The sequence below is a fragment of the Dromaius novaehollandiae genome, chromosome 1 (assembly GCF_036370855.1).
Source record: "Dromaius novaehollandiae isolate bDroNov1 chromosome 1, bDroNov1.hap1, whole genome shotgun sequence".
NCBI lineage: Eukaryota > Metazoa > Chordata > Aves > Casuariiformes > Dromaiidae > Dromaius > Dromaius novaehollandiae.
The window spans coordinates 152479431-152496715 of NC_088098.1; the positions used below are offsets into that span (position 1 = coordinate 152479431).

General features: G+C 41.6%; 1 protein-coding gene across 8 annotated transcripts in view; it reads left to right on the forward strand.

Moving 5' to 3' along the window:
- Nucleotides 1–17285, forward strand: part of LIMS1 (LIM zinc finger domain containing 1) — an 80545-nt gene that overhangs the window by 49994 nt on the left and 13266 nt on the right. For 6 of the 8 annotated variants that reach the window (XM_064503338.1, XM_064503331.1, XM_064503358.1 and 3 more), the window contains one exon: nucleotides 11146–11305. In XM_064503338.1, coding sequence (XP_064359408.1) covers nucleotides 11150–11305 — 156 coding nt within the window. In that variant the 5' untranslated portion in view covers nucleotides 11146–11149. Of the gene's footprint in view, nucleotides 1–4373; nucleotides 4394–8159; nucleotides 8760–11145; nucleotides 11306–17285 lie in introns of those variants that run through there. The other 2 variants (XM_026096958.2, XM_026096954.2) reach the window with 2 other exon arrangements.

Genomic DNA, 17285 nt, shown 5'->3' on the forward strand with positions numbered 1-17285 from the left:
TTTATGTAGATGCTTAGCTTCCTTATGGTGCCAGTATCAGCAGGTAAAGCAGTAATTATTCAACACATTGGTAAAGAAATAGACTAATTTATTAAACCAGGAAGAGTCTGAAAATAAATGTTTGGCCACAAAAAAATTACAGTTCATCATTGTGGTTAGAAACACTGCTGGAGCAATAGGGCGTTGGGACCTATAAATATTTATTTGAATCAGATGCCTTAGAACTCTTGATTAAAAAAATGCTTTGGGTCATCTGCTGGGTGCTCTAACTGGAGAGAGGATTTGTCTATGTAAATGCACTGTTGAATTATTAATTTTAGTAACTTCTTGCAAGCAAAAATATGCTTCATGATTATATTTTAGTATTTTGATATTTAGAATGTGTGTTAAGCTATAGTCTGAGGTATCCAAATGACTAGAGGGTTTACATTTTTCTTCTGTACTTTTCATTGCTTTAGGGGTTAAAATAACTGATGATGAACACACCCTTTTCTTTTTTTTTCTTGTTTCTCACTCACCCCTTGTCTTTGTATTGCATAATAACTATTAGGCAATTTTGTTTGACTTGCTTACCCTGACTGTTACCTTCCTTGACTCCAAATGACCGGAGGTTGCATAACAGAAAGCCGAGCAATTACTACTGTTCCTCTTATGCTTGCCTCATTGTAATAATTTATGATTTCAATAAATTCGTTAAGCTTCAATGACTATAGCAGTCTGGATTTTCCTTGCTCTTTCTTACAGTGCTAGTTGGATAAATTTAAGTTGTAGATTCTTTTTTTATTTCATATGCTTTGATAACACCTAATCAAAGGTGTTCTTTACAAAACATGTAATGTGATTGCTCATTATTCCCCATTATTCTTCTGTATTATGAAGTTCTTTGAATGCAGTCTGTCACACTGAACTGTACACTTATATGGAGGAATATTCTGCAGAGGAGAGAAAACTACATTTTATGTGAACATCCCTACTTAAATAAAAGTTGTCAATCTGTAGGCATGACGGAGAGTAAGCTTAAAGGGTGTAGTTTTGAGTCCCCCTTCTTTTCATTTTCCTTTCCTGTGGTCGCTGAGCTGTTCTAGCAAATGCAAAGCTGACACGCACGGTGCGCTCTAGAGAGCCATAAGCCTTTTCCATGATGCTCTCCAGACATAGGAATGACCGTAATGTGTTGGATCCAAGTCGTTGCACGACTTCTGTGACGCAACACTTTTCCCAGTAGCTGTTTGTTCTGCTTTTTCTGTCTGCCTACTGGCCGTGACAGAACTAGAAGAAAATGAGCTAAAAATGGATGCATCTCATAAAAGTCAAATGCAAGTGACCTACTGGCAAACAAAGCTAGCAATGGCTGGCAGCACTTATCAACTGCGTTTTTAAATAAAAGATTCAAAAGATTCAAACAGTTTCAGCAAGGAATGAATGGATGAAGGTGAAGTCGATGTGAAACTTTCTTTTCCAGCATGTTAAATCGATGCGTGCCATGCTCTTCAGATTGTAAAATTTTTGATCCCAAGTTCAGTATACCTTTTGAACTCTGTGTTGCTATGCAGGTATTGGAAAAATGTTATCCGCTCAGAGTTATGACTCAAAACTGCCCTGGCTAGTCTGTTTCTTGTTCCGCTATGGAAAATTTACATTTTTAGCTGTTTGTCTCCCTTGATGTTAGGCTTTTCATTTGTTGTTTTGTATGGTTCTCCTTGCCGACTTCAAAGACTGAAGTATACACTATTTCTGGTACATAGAAACCTGCTTCTTATTTTTTTCTTCTTTTTTAACGGTACATGCTAGCCCTGCAGCTCTGGGATAGCTCCACGAGTTACCGTGTTGTGGGTAATGAATTTTGCCTGAAGTGTACAAGCAATTGCTTAGTTTCAAACTACATTCCTTTCTTAAGCTAATCCTCAAATTATACCCACTTACTCAGTGTGACATAGGAAAGGGGAAGGAGGTTTGGCAGGGCTGGAAGCCCTCTGATCCAAGGCAAAAAATCCCATCTTTCAGCATTTTCCCTTTGCTTCCCTTCCACCAAGTAAATAACCCAGGCTCTATTCCCTACTCTGCTCCTTCAGGTAGTCCTGCCAAGATTTTATTGCAAATAGTCACTTTTACATCCTTCCTCCCCAGTCTGCCTGTAGTATCACAATATTACACAGTAAATTAAATTAATGTAATTTAATAATTAAAACACAGTATTATATTCATTCACTCCTGCTGTATTCAGCAGTAGTCAACTGTTAGTGTGGAAACTGTGACTTTGGAAATTCCTGCAATAGTTTCCAAAGCCTTCAGTTTGGAAAATGCTTGGCAAGGCTTGCTTTCCAGTAGCCATTACTGGAATTCATCTGTGCATATTTGAAATGTCTACTGCTACTATTGGGTAACTAATGAATATAAAGTGTAAGATGATGGTCTTCAGGTTGTGTTACCCGAAAGGTCAAGATCATTGTAATGAAGTATGAAAGTACTGCTATTTTGGATTAGCTTTATTTATTGGTATATTACTCATGCTTGACTCTTAGGAACATAAGTCACATCAGGTTATTTTCTTCCAGCTGTTGACTATTAGTGTTATTATTTAGTTCCATTATGTTAATTACAGACAGCTTAACTGTGCTATTTTTAAAGCTTGATAATATTGCAGTGAATGTTTGAAGAAAAAAATGACTTAACAATTACAGTTTAATTTGAATATGAAAGAGAAGAGCACTAAAAGAGAAACGGCTCAAAAGATGCTTGCTCTACTGCATTCTACCTTCCCAAAACAAATTGTTTCATTCAGATGATGAAAAACTTAGCAGCACTCCACAACCAGAAGCGTGAGAATAGAAAAGTAAACCTAATGACGGTGAGAAATGTTTAGAGCGATTATGTTGTGGAAAGTATAGTATTAATGGTAATATCAGCATAGAATTGACATGCTACGTAGAGAACAAATAAAGCCTGTCCTGCAGCACCTCAGCTGAAGGTCAGTCCTTAGCGTGGCATCTCCAGTGGAGTTGTTACTATAATAGGAATGTCATTTAGAGCCAGAAAGTCTGGTGTTGACGGTTATCTCAGCCCTATAAGGAACTTCATGGACATACTAGAAGTCTTTCATGGTAGACTGGATGTTATGTTTAGTAAAGGCATTAATTATAGCTCCTGGATGAACTGTTCTTGTCACAGTGTTCAGCTTATAAAAACATCAGTCACAGCTAGTGTAGGCAGATGGTTAAGGCAGAAGTTAAGGTTAACATTTGCCTTTGCACTAAGGATTCAGTAAAGTATTTTTGGTGAATTTAATGACAGATGACGTGTATTTAATACTGGTGCTACGGAACTGTTATTCCGAAGAGAAATATAGTAGCACAGCATTTTGCTAGGATTTGAAATGTCAGAAAATATGAAGATGAACCTCATACTTGTGTATGTATTTGAACTTTAAATTTGTTCCTTAAGCAGCAGATGAGGAGCACATATAGTTACTTGTAATACCTCATTGATTGAGACATGGTATCTTTACCCACTCTAACACAGTTGCTTGTGTTTGCCTGATCACACTTGGTTGTCCTTCACTTGACTTTGCTTTTTTTTTTCTTCACCAATATCAATATTATTCTGCCCAAACACTTTCAGATTTTTGAACTGGTTGGACTTGGCGTTGTGAAGTTCTTTGCGTATATGTCCAAACAGAAGGATGCTTTCGAGTTTGGTAAGCCTGATATGGTCTTACCTGTTCTTGAAAGGATTTTTCTTTTTAAGGTGAGTTTCTTAGAGATACTAGAAGTGTAGTCCCTAGTATTTAGTATCTGACCTTCTCACTATTCTTAAATTAGAAAAGGTGGTATAAAAGCTCTTATATGAAATGCATTCCTGTATATGCATCTTTAAAGGCTTCAAAGTTTATTGAGTTAGAAGAATTTGGATACAGCATATTTGCCATAGTAAAGTGTACATACAGTCAACTACACAGGAAGCAGTTTTAAGAATAACTGATAGCATGCTGTGTCTCATGTAACACAAATTTATTAAAGCACTTGTAAGCTGTTGATACATGATGCTGTTTCCTTTTCTTTTTATTTATTCCTATCTGTACAGGATTCAAAAAAAAGAATAGTGTGTGGGGGGAAGAGGTGGTGGCTTAAAAAGGATCAAATAGCTGTACCTAGAAAAAAAAATCATTTCTCATTTTACACAAAGTGTGGCTTTGGTAAGGTTTGTGACCAGCAGGAAGAAAATGAAATGTTTTTTTTTTTTTTTTGGGGGGGGGGGGAATATTTCTTACAACAGAAAGTACTGTAGTTCAAATGTTATTCTCCCTTTTTACAGATTCTGTTAGAGACTGATTTTCACTGTGTTTCTATGACAGATAGAGCTGTGTGGGAAGGTGCCGCTTACCTGTTTGTTCCAGGTACAGTCATTTCCTTATGAAGAGATGGAATGTGAACCTTCTCTGTTGCAGAGACCAAAGCATTTTTTGGACATGTTTATACTAGAAGAAGTTTATATTGAAGTATATGAAACAACTAGGGTTGTCTTTTGTTTGTCCCATTTAAAATCCCACTACATGAGCTGAATCATGCTTTTTCTGGCCAAAAGTAAAGGATGAAACTTGCATGCACGCTCAGAATTCACCTAGTTTTTATCATGTTGTTTTCAAGATGGTTTTTCATCCTTTTTAATAGGATGCATCCCTTTTAATAGTTAGAGCAGGACTGTGTACCTGTACAAATCCTACCATTAATGTTCATTTTTATTCATAGAAAAGATTTATACGTTCCTTTTGATTGCATTAAGAGATCAGTTTAACATAGGAAATGTTATTGCTTACAGGACCAACAATTGCAGCAATCAAAACCCAAGAGTGTTTTCTAATTTTAGTAAAAAGACACAAAAGAACAGTTAGCACTTTAAAAGGTTGGTGCACAAATCAGTGCAGGCACTGCAAAGTCATGTATATTTTATGGGCCAGTGTTTATTCTAGTTCTTCTGTGTTTTGCATGTGAGAGACATTGCACAGCATCGGCTGTTAAATATAATTAAAATGAAATCATCCTCTATATATGTGGGGAGGGATGTGTTGTAATTTTTCATTCCCCTCTGCCTGACATGATGGTGCACGTGACCTCCTGAAACCACCAGTGACACAGCGAGCTTGTACTCCAGCGGGCAACGTTATTTCATGGTCATACAAGTAGGTTGCCAAGCAGCAGCTGTGATTGCCAAGCACCTTGTTTGGAGCCGTGGCTGCTCGGCACATCTATTTGTGGAAGGAGGCACGATGCGCGGCGGGGCGCGCTGGCCACCCAGCCTTCTCTGTAAGAGTCCCCTTCGGTCCCTCACGACGACCAAAGCGGGATTGAGAAGCTCTCCAGGGAAAGCAGTGCGTGAGCTGGGGGGTGGTTGCACATCAGAGATGATAAAGCCACGTGGTTATTGTTGCTGCTGTTTTTTAAAGCCCTTCTCCATTGCAGTGAGCTTCCTCTCGGCTCCTCTTCTGGTACTTTTATCGCTTTCCCAGCTCCCTGCCCGGACTCCTGATAAGATCTGCAGCGTGCCAGTAGTAGTGTCTCTGTCATCTTCCTTCCTCCTTACCTTTTCCAGTTAAATGCTAAACTTCTCCCTTTTCTTCTCTCCTTATTGCTGACTGTTTCCTTAACAGCTGGCTTGTAGATTTTGTCCCAGATCTCAGGCAATAGCTGCTGCTGCAAATCAATGAACCCCTACACACTTCTCACTCCCTGTGGATTGCTTCACCTCACGGTAACCTAGAATTCCCTCATGAAAATACATTTTTGACAGCCAATTTTAGATCTTAGCAGCAAGTCTCCAGCAAAGTGACAAAAAACAGAAAGACAACCATCTGCTCTGGATTCACGGGTTACCAAACCTTCACACTGGGAACTGTTTTGCTTTCGTAGCAGAAAGGCCCTTTTTAAACTCCTGGCAAGCTCCTTTCTTGCTTAACATCATGTGAATTGGGAATAATTCCACCGAGAGCAATGGCAGTAGGCATCCAGAACAAGGCTTTTTCTACTTATTACCTCATATGATTGCTTCTTAATAAAAGCCAGGAAGATTAAAACAGACTTTGTGGATGGACTTATTGCAATGACTCCTTCCTCATACTGCTTGCTTCGCTGCAGCTGCACGGAAGATTGCAGAGTAGCAAGCTGAAGAAGCAAGCACCTGGATGGGTTTTTTCCTGTTCACCAGCAGAAGACACAAGGAAGCAGAAATGGCTTCTAGCCACCTTTGTAGCCTACAGATTTCAGGTTACTGCAAGGACTGAGGTAGTCCACAGAGAGTCAGAAATGCTTAAGGGCTCTCTGATTTGTAGCAGCAGCTTCTCAGGAGAATTGCCTGCAATCTGGGACAAAATATACAAGAAAACAATTGAGGAGATGGTCACAGATAAGGGGAATGGAGACAGAGTGGTTTGCTGTTTCTTACCTTAGTGGCTTAGTGCACCTGTGCTAATCCTGGATGAAACAGCATCGTTAATCCATTGCAATGAGTCTCCCTGGAGTTTTTCATACTCACAAACACTCAGTATTTACCTGTGCAGGAAATGTTGGGATCCAGCACGGAGAAAGAGAGCGAGGTCATTTGCTTGCATGTCCACTAGCGAACAGCTCGTTTTCCTCACTGGTGCGGCAGGAAATGCAGCAACCTTTTCTTCCAGCACCATTTCCTGCAATCGTGCCCTGGCAATATCACCGTGGCCTAGAGCTACGGCCTGAGCACTGCTTGATCTGGAACTTGCTCCAAGACAGATAAAAGTAGGGCTTGAGCTCCAGCCAAGCTGTGTAACTAGTGAGGGTGCAGCCTCCTTAGCCTGTTGCAACTTGTGACTCCCAGTAGCTCTGATGTGACTTGGGTCATCGGACCTAGTAGAGACAGGTATATAAGCAGAGGCATATATAAAACCCCTCTATATAAGGGGTCTGCCTGAGCAAATCCCTCACAGACATTTGGCCCGTCTGTATGTGCTTTGCAGCAGCAGATTTGTTGGGCTGTGTTGACCAGCTTGCAGGAAGAGAGCTACAGCGAGCCCAAACCTGTGCTGAAGGTGGCATGTGCTCCATGGTAAACTTCTAGGGAAACTATGCCAGTTAGCAGGGTGAGATTCGGTCAAAAATGGTCGCAAAAGAGACCCTCTGCAATAGGTTCTAGGATGATAATTTTTTGGACACTGAAGGCATATTAAAAAATAGCAGCCTCGAGTGGAATTTCTACCATATCCTTTGTTGATTCCCATTTCCAATTTCTCTGCTTGTCCCCACTAGTCTTTTTCTTCCTGTCCTCCTCTGCTTTCTCATGCTCCTTCTCGGACTAGCAAATTCTTTGGATACCAAGAAGCCTTGTGTCACGAACACAAAGCGCATGTGGTTTTGCTATTTAATCGATTGCTAGCAAGGCTGAGCAAGTTCAGCGCAAGAGCCCAGTTGCTCAGGACTGCTTCCCAAAGTCCTTCTTCGTTTGAAGTTTCAACTTCTTAGAAGCCGACTCTCCCACGTCTCGTCACAAGTGTTTCACTTTAAGCAGGCAGAGCTGAAAAGAGGGTAATTAATGCCTACAAATCTGAAGTTTGTTGTGCTCTCCTTAGTAAGCAGCACATGGTAGTTTTTTAAATAGAGTATGGCCCTCTGATAATTGCAGCATGGAATCATTATGAGGGCATTGTGCAGTGAAGGAATGATTGACTTCCTTTCTTTCTTCTTTCTTTCTGGTCTTGCCTTCTCACTTCCCTAATATCTATAATACATTACTTCAGCTTTCAGATCTATAAAGTGTTTCTATGTCACGGACCAGGGTTCTGAACAAAGCACGCTCACTGAAAATCGAGTTTTGTTTTTCCTACTTCACTTATTTGCCCGTTATAGCTTACCTGGCTGTTCTGTTAGGGGCCTGTTAAACAAAATGGAAACTAGTTATCCATCTGTATCTACACCCTCTCCGAAGTGTTCACAAGAAGAAAGATGCCTATAGATAAATTCAGCACATTTGACTTAGATATAAGTGGAACAGAAAGGCCATTTATTTTGCAATGTAATTAATACACCATAGTATTAAAACAATATTTACCTCATGACAGAGGTATTTGCTCTGTGCTTTACATTGCTGGCTTGCCCACGATAAAATATTACTGGAATCCGCCTCCATCCCCCTCAGGAGAAAGTATCCGCGGACAAGTTTGACGGTGAACATGTTCACTCGCGGAGGTTACTCATCACATAGCTCTCCTGCCCCCGAACGGGCTGCTTCTGTCGGCAGGAGGGAGCGAAGCCGCTTTGCAGCGTCCAGGTTTCTGCTGCAGCCTGGAAGTGGAATGTGCTCCTCGGCTTCCAGCGCCTCGCCGTAAATCACAGCCTGGCGCTCGCGCCGCACCACCGCCACTGAACTTTTAACTTGAAGCTCTAGCTGAGCGCCGAGTGGGTCTGGCTAACTGACACGAAGCTGTGAAGCTGTGAAAGTAAATCACCGCACTGCGAACGAGGGGGAAGTCCAGCACGTTGTTTTGCCGACTTTTGCCTGCGGTTTCTTCGCGGTACAACCTATAGAATATAAACTCTGGAAAGCACTTAAAGCAACATGGATTTCCAAAGCAGAGCTCGCCCTTATGCGATCCCGGAGGATGAAGAGATTCTGCGCAAGGTCACTCATGATGCCCACAATGCTACGGGAAACGAAGGCGAGAAAGCCGTGTCAAAGTTGCAACGTAGGCACAGTGACATAAAAGTTTACAAAGAGTTTTGCGACTTTTATGCAAGATTGTAAGTTAATTTTGTTCAGCGTGTGACTTCATTAAAATTATTTGTGTATTGTACATGTGTTTTTTATTATCTGAGCTCTGGGTAGACTGTGTAAGTCACTCTCTAAGTCAACCTTTGCCACTGTTCTGTGTCTGATACGTTGCCAGTTGTAATCATCAGCTAATATTTGAGCCGTTGCTGTAGACTTAATCATTACTTGTGTCAGAAATCTTTATTAGTAGTTGATACTGGTTTGGGATTTGTGGAGTAGTCTCTCTGACTTCTGATTTTAGATCATTTCCTTATTATTTTGGGGAAATGTATAAACTGTACCACTACTAACAGAAGTGTTGTGTAGACTGGTGTTTTTACAAATACATGTTTCAAATTAAAGTGAACAAATATTTCTGCATTTTTAGGAGGAAAGCTTTGTGCTTTCATGTAGTTATTTTCTGAGTGTCTATGTTTCATGTTTTTGCTTGGATTACGTTTTGCGTCTGTCAGCACTTAACATTAAATAATTTTTTAAGTTTAGCATCCTTAGTATTCCAGAACTGTTGAGGTGATAATGAAAGATCCCAATTTATGTTGTGATTACTGTTCATTCAGACTGATGAATAGGATGGGCGAAGTGACTGAGCCTGTCTCCCCCCCCTCTTAAAGCGCACACTATCCTTGGAGAGCGTTGGCTAGCTTTAAAGTTAACCACTGCTTATACGTATAATTAGTGCAATTTTTCAGTGTGCCTGTGGGTTATCATGTATGGTGTAGAACATTCTCCAGTCTGATCTCATCTGTGAGATTTGCCCACTTGTTGAAACAACAAGTTGAAAACTAAGAGGGTGGTGAATATTTTGGTATCGGTTGCTGCTGCTGCCTTCTGCAAAGGACTCCAGACAGCAAAAAGAAAACAGTGGATAATAACTGGTCAAATGTGACTGTGTGCACAGCTCTTCTGTTATACATTGTAAGAAACAGATAAAGCGCACTTGTTTTGAACCATGTGATAGGTATACGTTTGCTAACTCTGCTGCTGTACAAGGAATTGATTCAATTGCTGTTGCATCCAGTGGGAGCCTAGAGGTGTTAGCCCCTTGGAGGGAAGGGTTTGACATCTTGCACAGGACAGTCCTCTGCATTTACAGGTGCACCATGATTCTTCCCCTCTGTACCAAAATGTGCACAAAATAGACATATGCACACATTTTGGTACAGAATGTGCACACGTGCATATTTGCATTTGAAATAACACTGATTGTTTAATAAGCTTCCAGAAAGATGTTTGAATTGCTGGTTTTGTCAGTTGTAGTCAGATTGTATGAACCTAGACCATTGCCCTGTATTTGCTGCTATCAAATGATATTGGGACAGAAAGGTGATCTTGAAAGGAATAGCTCTGAGAGTCTGGATATAAGTAAGAAAATCCCTGCAATGTAAAAATCAAGTAAACCTTTTCCTGGTACTAGATTCTTAATGAACTGTTACACAGCTGTACTGTCTCTTGCAGATGGGGCCTTAATGCTAACGAAGCAGCTAAATCCCTCCAATGTTTTGCAGATGCTACCCTGTCATTTTATAGCCACATGCCTTTGAGAAGCAGCTAAGGTGGCTATTGAATATTTTTGGCATCTCCAGCGTGGGGTCCCATGACAGCTTGTGCTGGCCTAAGCGTGGGTTGCAGTGGTCCAGCCTGGTACCGCGGCCCGAGAGTCCCACCCTCTCCTGCAGCCCTGCACTGACACTGGCGCACAGCGAGCCAATGCAGGGAGCTGGTCTTGCTAAGATCAACCTTAACAAACAAGCCAAAACCCCCATGACTTTAAACTAAAGTTGTAAAATGACTTTAAGCTTTGCAAAACCTACATAAGGAATAATGGTTTACTTTCTCTGGTTTTCAGTAATTTCTGCTGGACTAAATACCTTATATGCTTTCACATTGCTATTTTAAAGCTTTTGAACCAATGTTGCTAGGTATATTTTAGGATTATATTATCATTCATATTTTCCAATGTGAAAATTATTCCAAGGTGTTAATTATTGCTAACATTGGCCCTTTTTTCCCATAATTCTAATGTATTTCTCTCTTCATTTTTATAGTACTTGGTTGAATCACCAGCTTTTTGCCCTCATTAAATGCCTGTGAATGTATCTGTAATGATGTTTCTATTTTTTTAATAGTTATTAGATTGTGTTGTGGGCTTTTTTATTTCTAAAGAGTTATGGACAGTGGGGGAAATGGACGTTTTATTTCTGAGGGAATGCCACAAGTCACTAAGTCCATGGAAAAGCTTTCACTGAGCAGTATAGCATTAGGCTGAAACAGTTGGCTTTGGAAAAAAGAGATGAACTAAGATCAGTGGGGTTGCATGTCTTGGCTAATTTTCGTTTTGTTTCTTTTTTATGACAGCAACATGGCAAATGCTCTTGCAAATGCCATCTGTGAGCGTTGTAGAGGTGGCTTTGCACCTGCAGAGAAAATTGTCAACAGCAACGGTGAACTGTACCATGAGCAGTGCTTCGTGTGCGCCCAGTGCTTTCAGCAGTTTCCCGAAGGGCTCTTCTACGAGGTAAGCGGGGCAGAAGGTTGTTCTCGACCCAATTCTTTGGCTTGTTTTTTCTTTCTTGTACAAGAAGTAAATACAGACAGATCAATAGTTTAGAAAGCATTGTGGCAAAAATTGTGCTCTGAAAGAATATTCCCAGTAGAGAGAAAAAAGTAGAAATATTTTTGTGCAAACCTGGAGGACCTCGGTGTGTATGACTGACTTCGGTGTGCAACCTAATCTTGTCAGAGTTGAGAAGAACCTACTGGAGATTTCTCTCTTATTGCCGAATTTTTCCCAAGACTCTGTAAAGACAATGTGTATATTTTATCAGAAATACATAGAGAACATTCTTCTTAGAGCAGAACTGTCCTATAGAGTGAAACCCCAGCCTCCCGCAGTCCCTAGGACGTTTATTGCTGAGCTCTGTGGGGCCAGCACTGCAGCTGAAATGTTGGTCCATAAGTCAGCGTGCTGAGGGAAAGATGTGCAATCACGCAAACCCAAATGGGGCAGAAGTCAAGTCAATTCTAGACGGAGCAAACTGGAACGTTCTATATTAGCAGTTCTTAAATGCTTTCAAAAGCAAAAACCGCTCCCACTCACTTTCTGTGCCCCAGATGGATTGCCTTCAGCTCAGATGTGTATTTTAATATTAATATAGTTTTCTTTTCCCTTCCCCTATCATGGGGATTTAGCTATTTCAAGTACAAAGTGGCTTTAGACTAGCTCATAAAGTATGAAATAATTGGTGTAAGAAAGGGTAGAGCTGCTGAGGTAGACAATTACTATCTGAAGTTTTCAGATGGGGAGCAAAGGCTCAGAAAGATTAAAGGTGGTGTTCTCAATGAGTATCAAATTTCTTTAGGCATTTCTGAAAATCCTATTCTAATCCACTTTCTGTGATCGCACCAGAAGCCTGGAGCAGCTCTAGGAATAGTTCCAATCCAATAATTTTGCCAGAAGGTATTCTTGGTTTACTTACACCTATAATGCAGAGTCAGGATAGACTCTTGTGCCAGGTTCTTATTTCATGCCTACTTTATATATAATCCATTTTATTCAGTGCTTCAAATGTATGTAGCAGTTCACAAAACAGGTAGAGATAAGGTCCTGCTCAGATAATTTGTAGTACAACATAAAATAGTGGTTACAGGATTTATGTCATATTATGATCTGAAAAGGAAGGTTGGCAGTTTGTTAAGAGCACAAAGCTGTGCTCTCGTATACAATGTGTTATTGCTGTGTCAAGAGCACAGCAGTTTATTTTCACAGTAATATTTTTAATCAGTTGCACAGAGCTATGCCATGTGGTGATGAGGAGGCAGCAGAGGAAGGAGCGGCTGTTTGGGAAAGAGACTGGCAAAGGGAATTCCTGGGGTTTGCTTTCTCTCACCTTGCTTGAGGATCAAAAGATTTTTCAGTGTTTTAAGTATAGTGTTGCACAGTTTGTGGTAAATGAGCTGCTAGTGGTCCATAAGACATCAAAAGGTGAGCTGCAAAGTAGAAGCAATTAAAAAATAAAACAAAACATCCCCAAGATACTTGCACATTATCTTGCAACTGCTAATATGAGTTGCTGTCTGCATGCAGGCATGATAAAGACTCAGTCCTGACCTGTTAAGACCTGAGGCAGGCATAGAGGGACACGAATGTTTTAAAACTAAAATGTTTGTGTGCTAGTAAAATTTCTTTAAAACAACAACAAAAAATTGTTTATCTAAATGATGAGTACTCTATTTATCCTTTTCCTGAGTGTGTAAAAACAAGGGCACAATCAGGCAGTCCATAGATCTCTTTCAGAAAGTTGGATAGTCCTTTGAGATAAAAGTTGGAGAAATTCTGCTCTAGGAAGCCTGTATCTCCTAGAGGGTGGAGAAGGACAACAATGGAAAGAAAGTCTGTTTGTACCTACACCAGGAATGTTACCACCTCTCCGCTGCTCATGTGTGGCCCTACATGAATCTCCCTCAGCAAGGGCAAACATCCTGGTGGTGTTTGGATGCAGTGCACGGAGGCATTTTGCTTTCTACTGCTACAGTGTTAACATCCTTATTTATAATGGTTGGTTTTTAAGCACTCTTTGGCTGCAGAGTGTTGCTTCCTGTTAGAGACAATAAGTCAGAAGTGAGTGTTGATAGATTGTCTTGGGAATGAAAATAGCCCCATGTACTTAAACACGTTTTGGTTAAAGTTTCTGGGGTTTTTTCAGACTGCGCAGAGGCTTGCAATGGCTTTGTTCTTCAGAAATGTTAGATGACAACTAGAAAGTTTAAGTTAGGAATAGACGCTTTTTGCCACAGCTATTACAGAAATAAAGTAATTATGATTAGGATTAAGGAAACATCCCAGGAGTTGTATGTGAACTTCAGGTCATCCTTCTGCCTCTAGCTCTCACTTATAGTATCCACTACAAGAGTTTTCAGCATCTCTCCACACCAGCAAGTCTGCCTGACACTTTTCAAAAGTCTGTCTAAACTTGTGACAGCCTTCAGATTAGGGTTAATAAATCTTGCTTAGCCTTCCTCTCCTGTCTATACTTGCTGATCCTGGGCATCTTCTAGAGGGAGAGGTGAGTGGCTATCTGTGTTGTCCCAGCCTGCATGCCTTTTTGGCTGTTTTAGCTTGGAAATCTGTGGCAGATCCTTCTCCGTCTGCAGCCAGGTCCTTTAGGGTGAACTAGTGCAAGTGCATCCACATCCGTCCTGTGCTGCCAGGAGGGCACTCGCTTAGCACTGAAATGGTCAGTGAAATGATGGTGGTGGAAACCCCTGGAGCATTTCCTGGTCGTGCTGCTGGTGGGGGGGCAAGGGCACATCCTGCCCTTCTTTCACATGGGTGGTTTAGTGCTGGCTTGGCACCTCGGCACGAGACTTGGGAACGTCCTGGGTGACAGCGTTTGGGGGAGAGGGAGGAACAGTCCTAAGCAGGCAGAGGATGAGCTCTGGTTGCCTGATGCTCAGGAGATGGCTGCCAACGCTTGGAGGACTGAAGGTGGTCTGTATCACTGTGAGGAAGATGGGCAAAAGGGGTATCTTCCCCAGACTGGTTTAACGCACCCTTTAAGAAGATGCATTTGGAGGTGTGGCCAGTTAATGTGTTTTTCTGAGCAGGTTCCCCTCGGGTAAGTGCAGGCATTGCTGATAGCTCTGCATTAGTTTGTGTTTATTCTGTGTCAGGTTGAGCTAAACCAGTGTTCCCTGGAAATGATCTCCAGCTATCAGCAATCCGGAAGTCAGGTATTCTTCCCCTGCCTATCGGCAGTGTTGCAGCCTTCCCATTAGTCATTAAGCTGCTTATCGCGTTCGCACTCAAACGCTGCAGTGATAAGCTTTCGGGCTCTGCTGCCCTGGTGGGGGGGTGTACTGGTAGAGCTACAGCGAAAGAAATGCCGATGCCGGCCTCCCGTGTTGCTGGACGTGTCACCTGGTTGTGTGAGGGCCCAGACTGGCGCAGCTTGCTGTGGTCTAGTGTCAGAGCTGAGCCCCTTGCAGGCACCGGGGCAGCCCTCCTTTGTGGCTAGGAGTTTGCACAGTGGAAAAGTAGCACTGCTCTTAATAGCAACAATTCTGCAAAGGAGAAGACTTCCAGTGTATTTTTCCAAAGCTTTTTCCTTTTGAAAGTGGCTACAACTCCTGGAAAACTTTACCCTATGCAGGCTCGCAAGGATTTTTGCTGATGTCCTCATCAGCATAAATTAGAAATGATAATGCAGCTAGTTACCAGCCAGTGATGGCCTCGTGGTTTAAGAGAGTGAGCGAGAGCCAGGCAGCTCACGTTGCACAGGAACCGTGGGTCTGGGACCTGCTCGGGTGCACATGTATTCTGGTCTGTTCAGCATCATCAGCTTGGCACATCATCTTCTGCACTTAACCTAAACAGAAATTAGCACAAACACATACCAGCAAAGTGTAGCAATGTACAGTCCTGTACTAATAACAGCAGAACAGCCTGCTTCGATGGGGAGCTTTGGGGCTGCCATGTCCAAGGGGGCAATGAAATACAACCCTGAACGCTGATATAAATTAGCTCGATGTAAGTCAGTACAGTCACGAAAACAGCAGTGCGCAATTAGCGATGCCTCTTGCATCACGTCATCACTCTTACATTTGTCTCGCTATCGCATACAGTAAGTACTGAGGCTGTTTACTCCCTGAGCAGTCAGGTAGAGGGGGAGTCTAAGACTGGCCGCGCTGTGATTAATCAGTGGGCAATTCCTCCGACCCAGTGCACCGCGCGTTCAGGAATGGCTGTTCTCTTCCACGGGGTCGCCTGGGCACCCAGGGAACTGGCCCGGCTTTAGACATCCAACTTTCAGCCAGCAGAAGTTAGGAGAGATGAATCCTACCCCTAGTCTAACAGTGTTTTAAGAGGGGCTTTTTCTGCAGGGGCCCAGCCTGCTGTGCACTGTGCTGCTGTGGGGGGTGAGATAAAAGGGCTTAGAGAGGTGCATCCCACAATGGAAGAAATACAAGAAAATCCTTATAAAAATACCCAGGAGCACTATCTTTGGAGAACTTGTATTTGCCAGCTTCTGGGGAAGTTGTAGCTTTTTTTTTTTTTTGAGTGACTTTCTGCTTTTCTTTGTAGGTAAGGGGAGAGTGTTCCTTTCAGGGTCTCCCACCTCCCCCCAAGAGATTTCTGTAATAACCTATACAAAGATTAAAGGAAGGTACTGCAATGAATTTGTCGGTTTGGTTTCTATTCCAGTTGTACCTGCAGTGTTTTCTTAAAATGGGCTTTGCCAGAAAGCACCTTAGAGGAAGGGCCTTTAAAGAAGTTTTTGTGCCTGTCTTTCCACTAAGTTAGTAGAGACCTGGATATCAGCCGGAGATTATGTCATGGCAAAATGTTCTGTGCAGAAACATTTGATTCGTGGACCTCCAGCCTACGACAGTCAAATGACCTTGATCTTAAAATACACGCTGGGGGAGTTGCTTCTGGAGTTCATGGTTTTCTGTGATTGATGAACTGCTGGGTCATCCGCAAGGTGCAGCATAAATGAACCAAAAAAAGTTGCAAATATAAACAAGGCTTAATGGTAACCTCATATCTGGTTTGCCTGACGCAAACCAGAGGGGAAGAAAACCTGTTTGGTCTGCCCAGATCAATGTGTGGCAGCTCTGAAATCCAAGCAGCCCCATGCATCTTCCATCATACTGCCTGTTTACACAAAATAAGAAGCGCTCTGATTTTTCAGTTTAGCAAGATTGTTTGGCAGGAAGCAAGTACAATTCTCACTGAAGCAATGATTTCAGTTTTTCTTTGAGATGGTAATATCCCTCTGTCTTTCAAATAAAAAAAAGCTTAAGTTAAAAAAGTCATCTGTTTTAGATTATTACACTGAAAAACACTTCATAAATTATTAACATACACTTCTGGGAGCTTCTGTACAGAGCATGTGTTTTTCTATTCCTCGTAGGTGTGATTCAGGTTGAGCACAAGAGCTAAGTTTCTGATCCAAAGTTTCCAGTGACTTGCAGGCTGTTTCATTAAATCACCACCTTGCCAATAGCTCTGTATATTGTACCAGTAATTACTAATACCTATATTGCATTTGATCTGTGGGATTTCAAGGTATAAAACAGCTAACCTTGAAGCATATTGCTGCATTTTCTACCTATACACCAAAACTTCATTTACAGGGTAGTATTTTACGCAATTTGCTTTGTTCTGTGTTAAATCCAGGAAAAAGAAAGGAGTGGGGGCTTCCTGCTATCCCCCCTTTTTCCAGTGTTTTAATCTGAGACATCCAAATCCAAACATTTTATAGCATACCTAATATTGTCTTTCTGGTTTTAACATGCTAGTTGGCGTTTCTGTCTGGTAATGAGGTGCCTGAAGGTATCTAAACATTTCCCTTCATTTCAGGACATACTTGTCTACGTGTTTTTACATATTCTTCAGCTAAGCTGCTAATGCAGTGCTGTAGAACTTCTTTGAAACTACTTTTCCCACGTGCTTTTTTCTGTATGAGCTTGAACTACAACTGAACTTCTCTAAG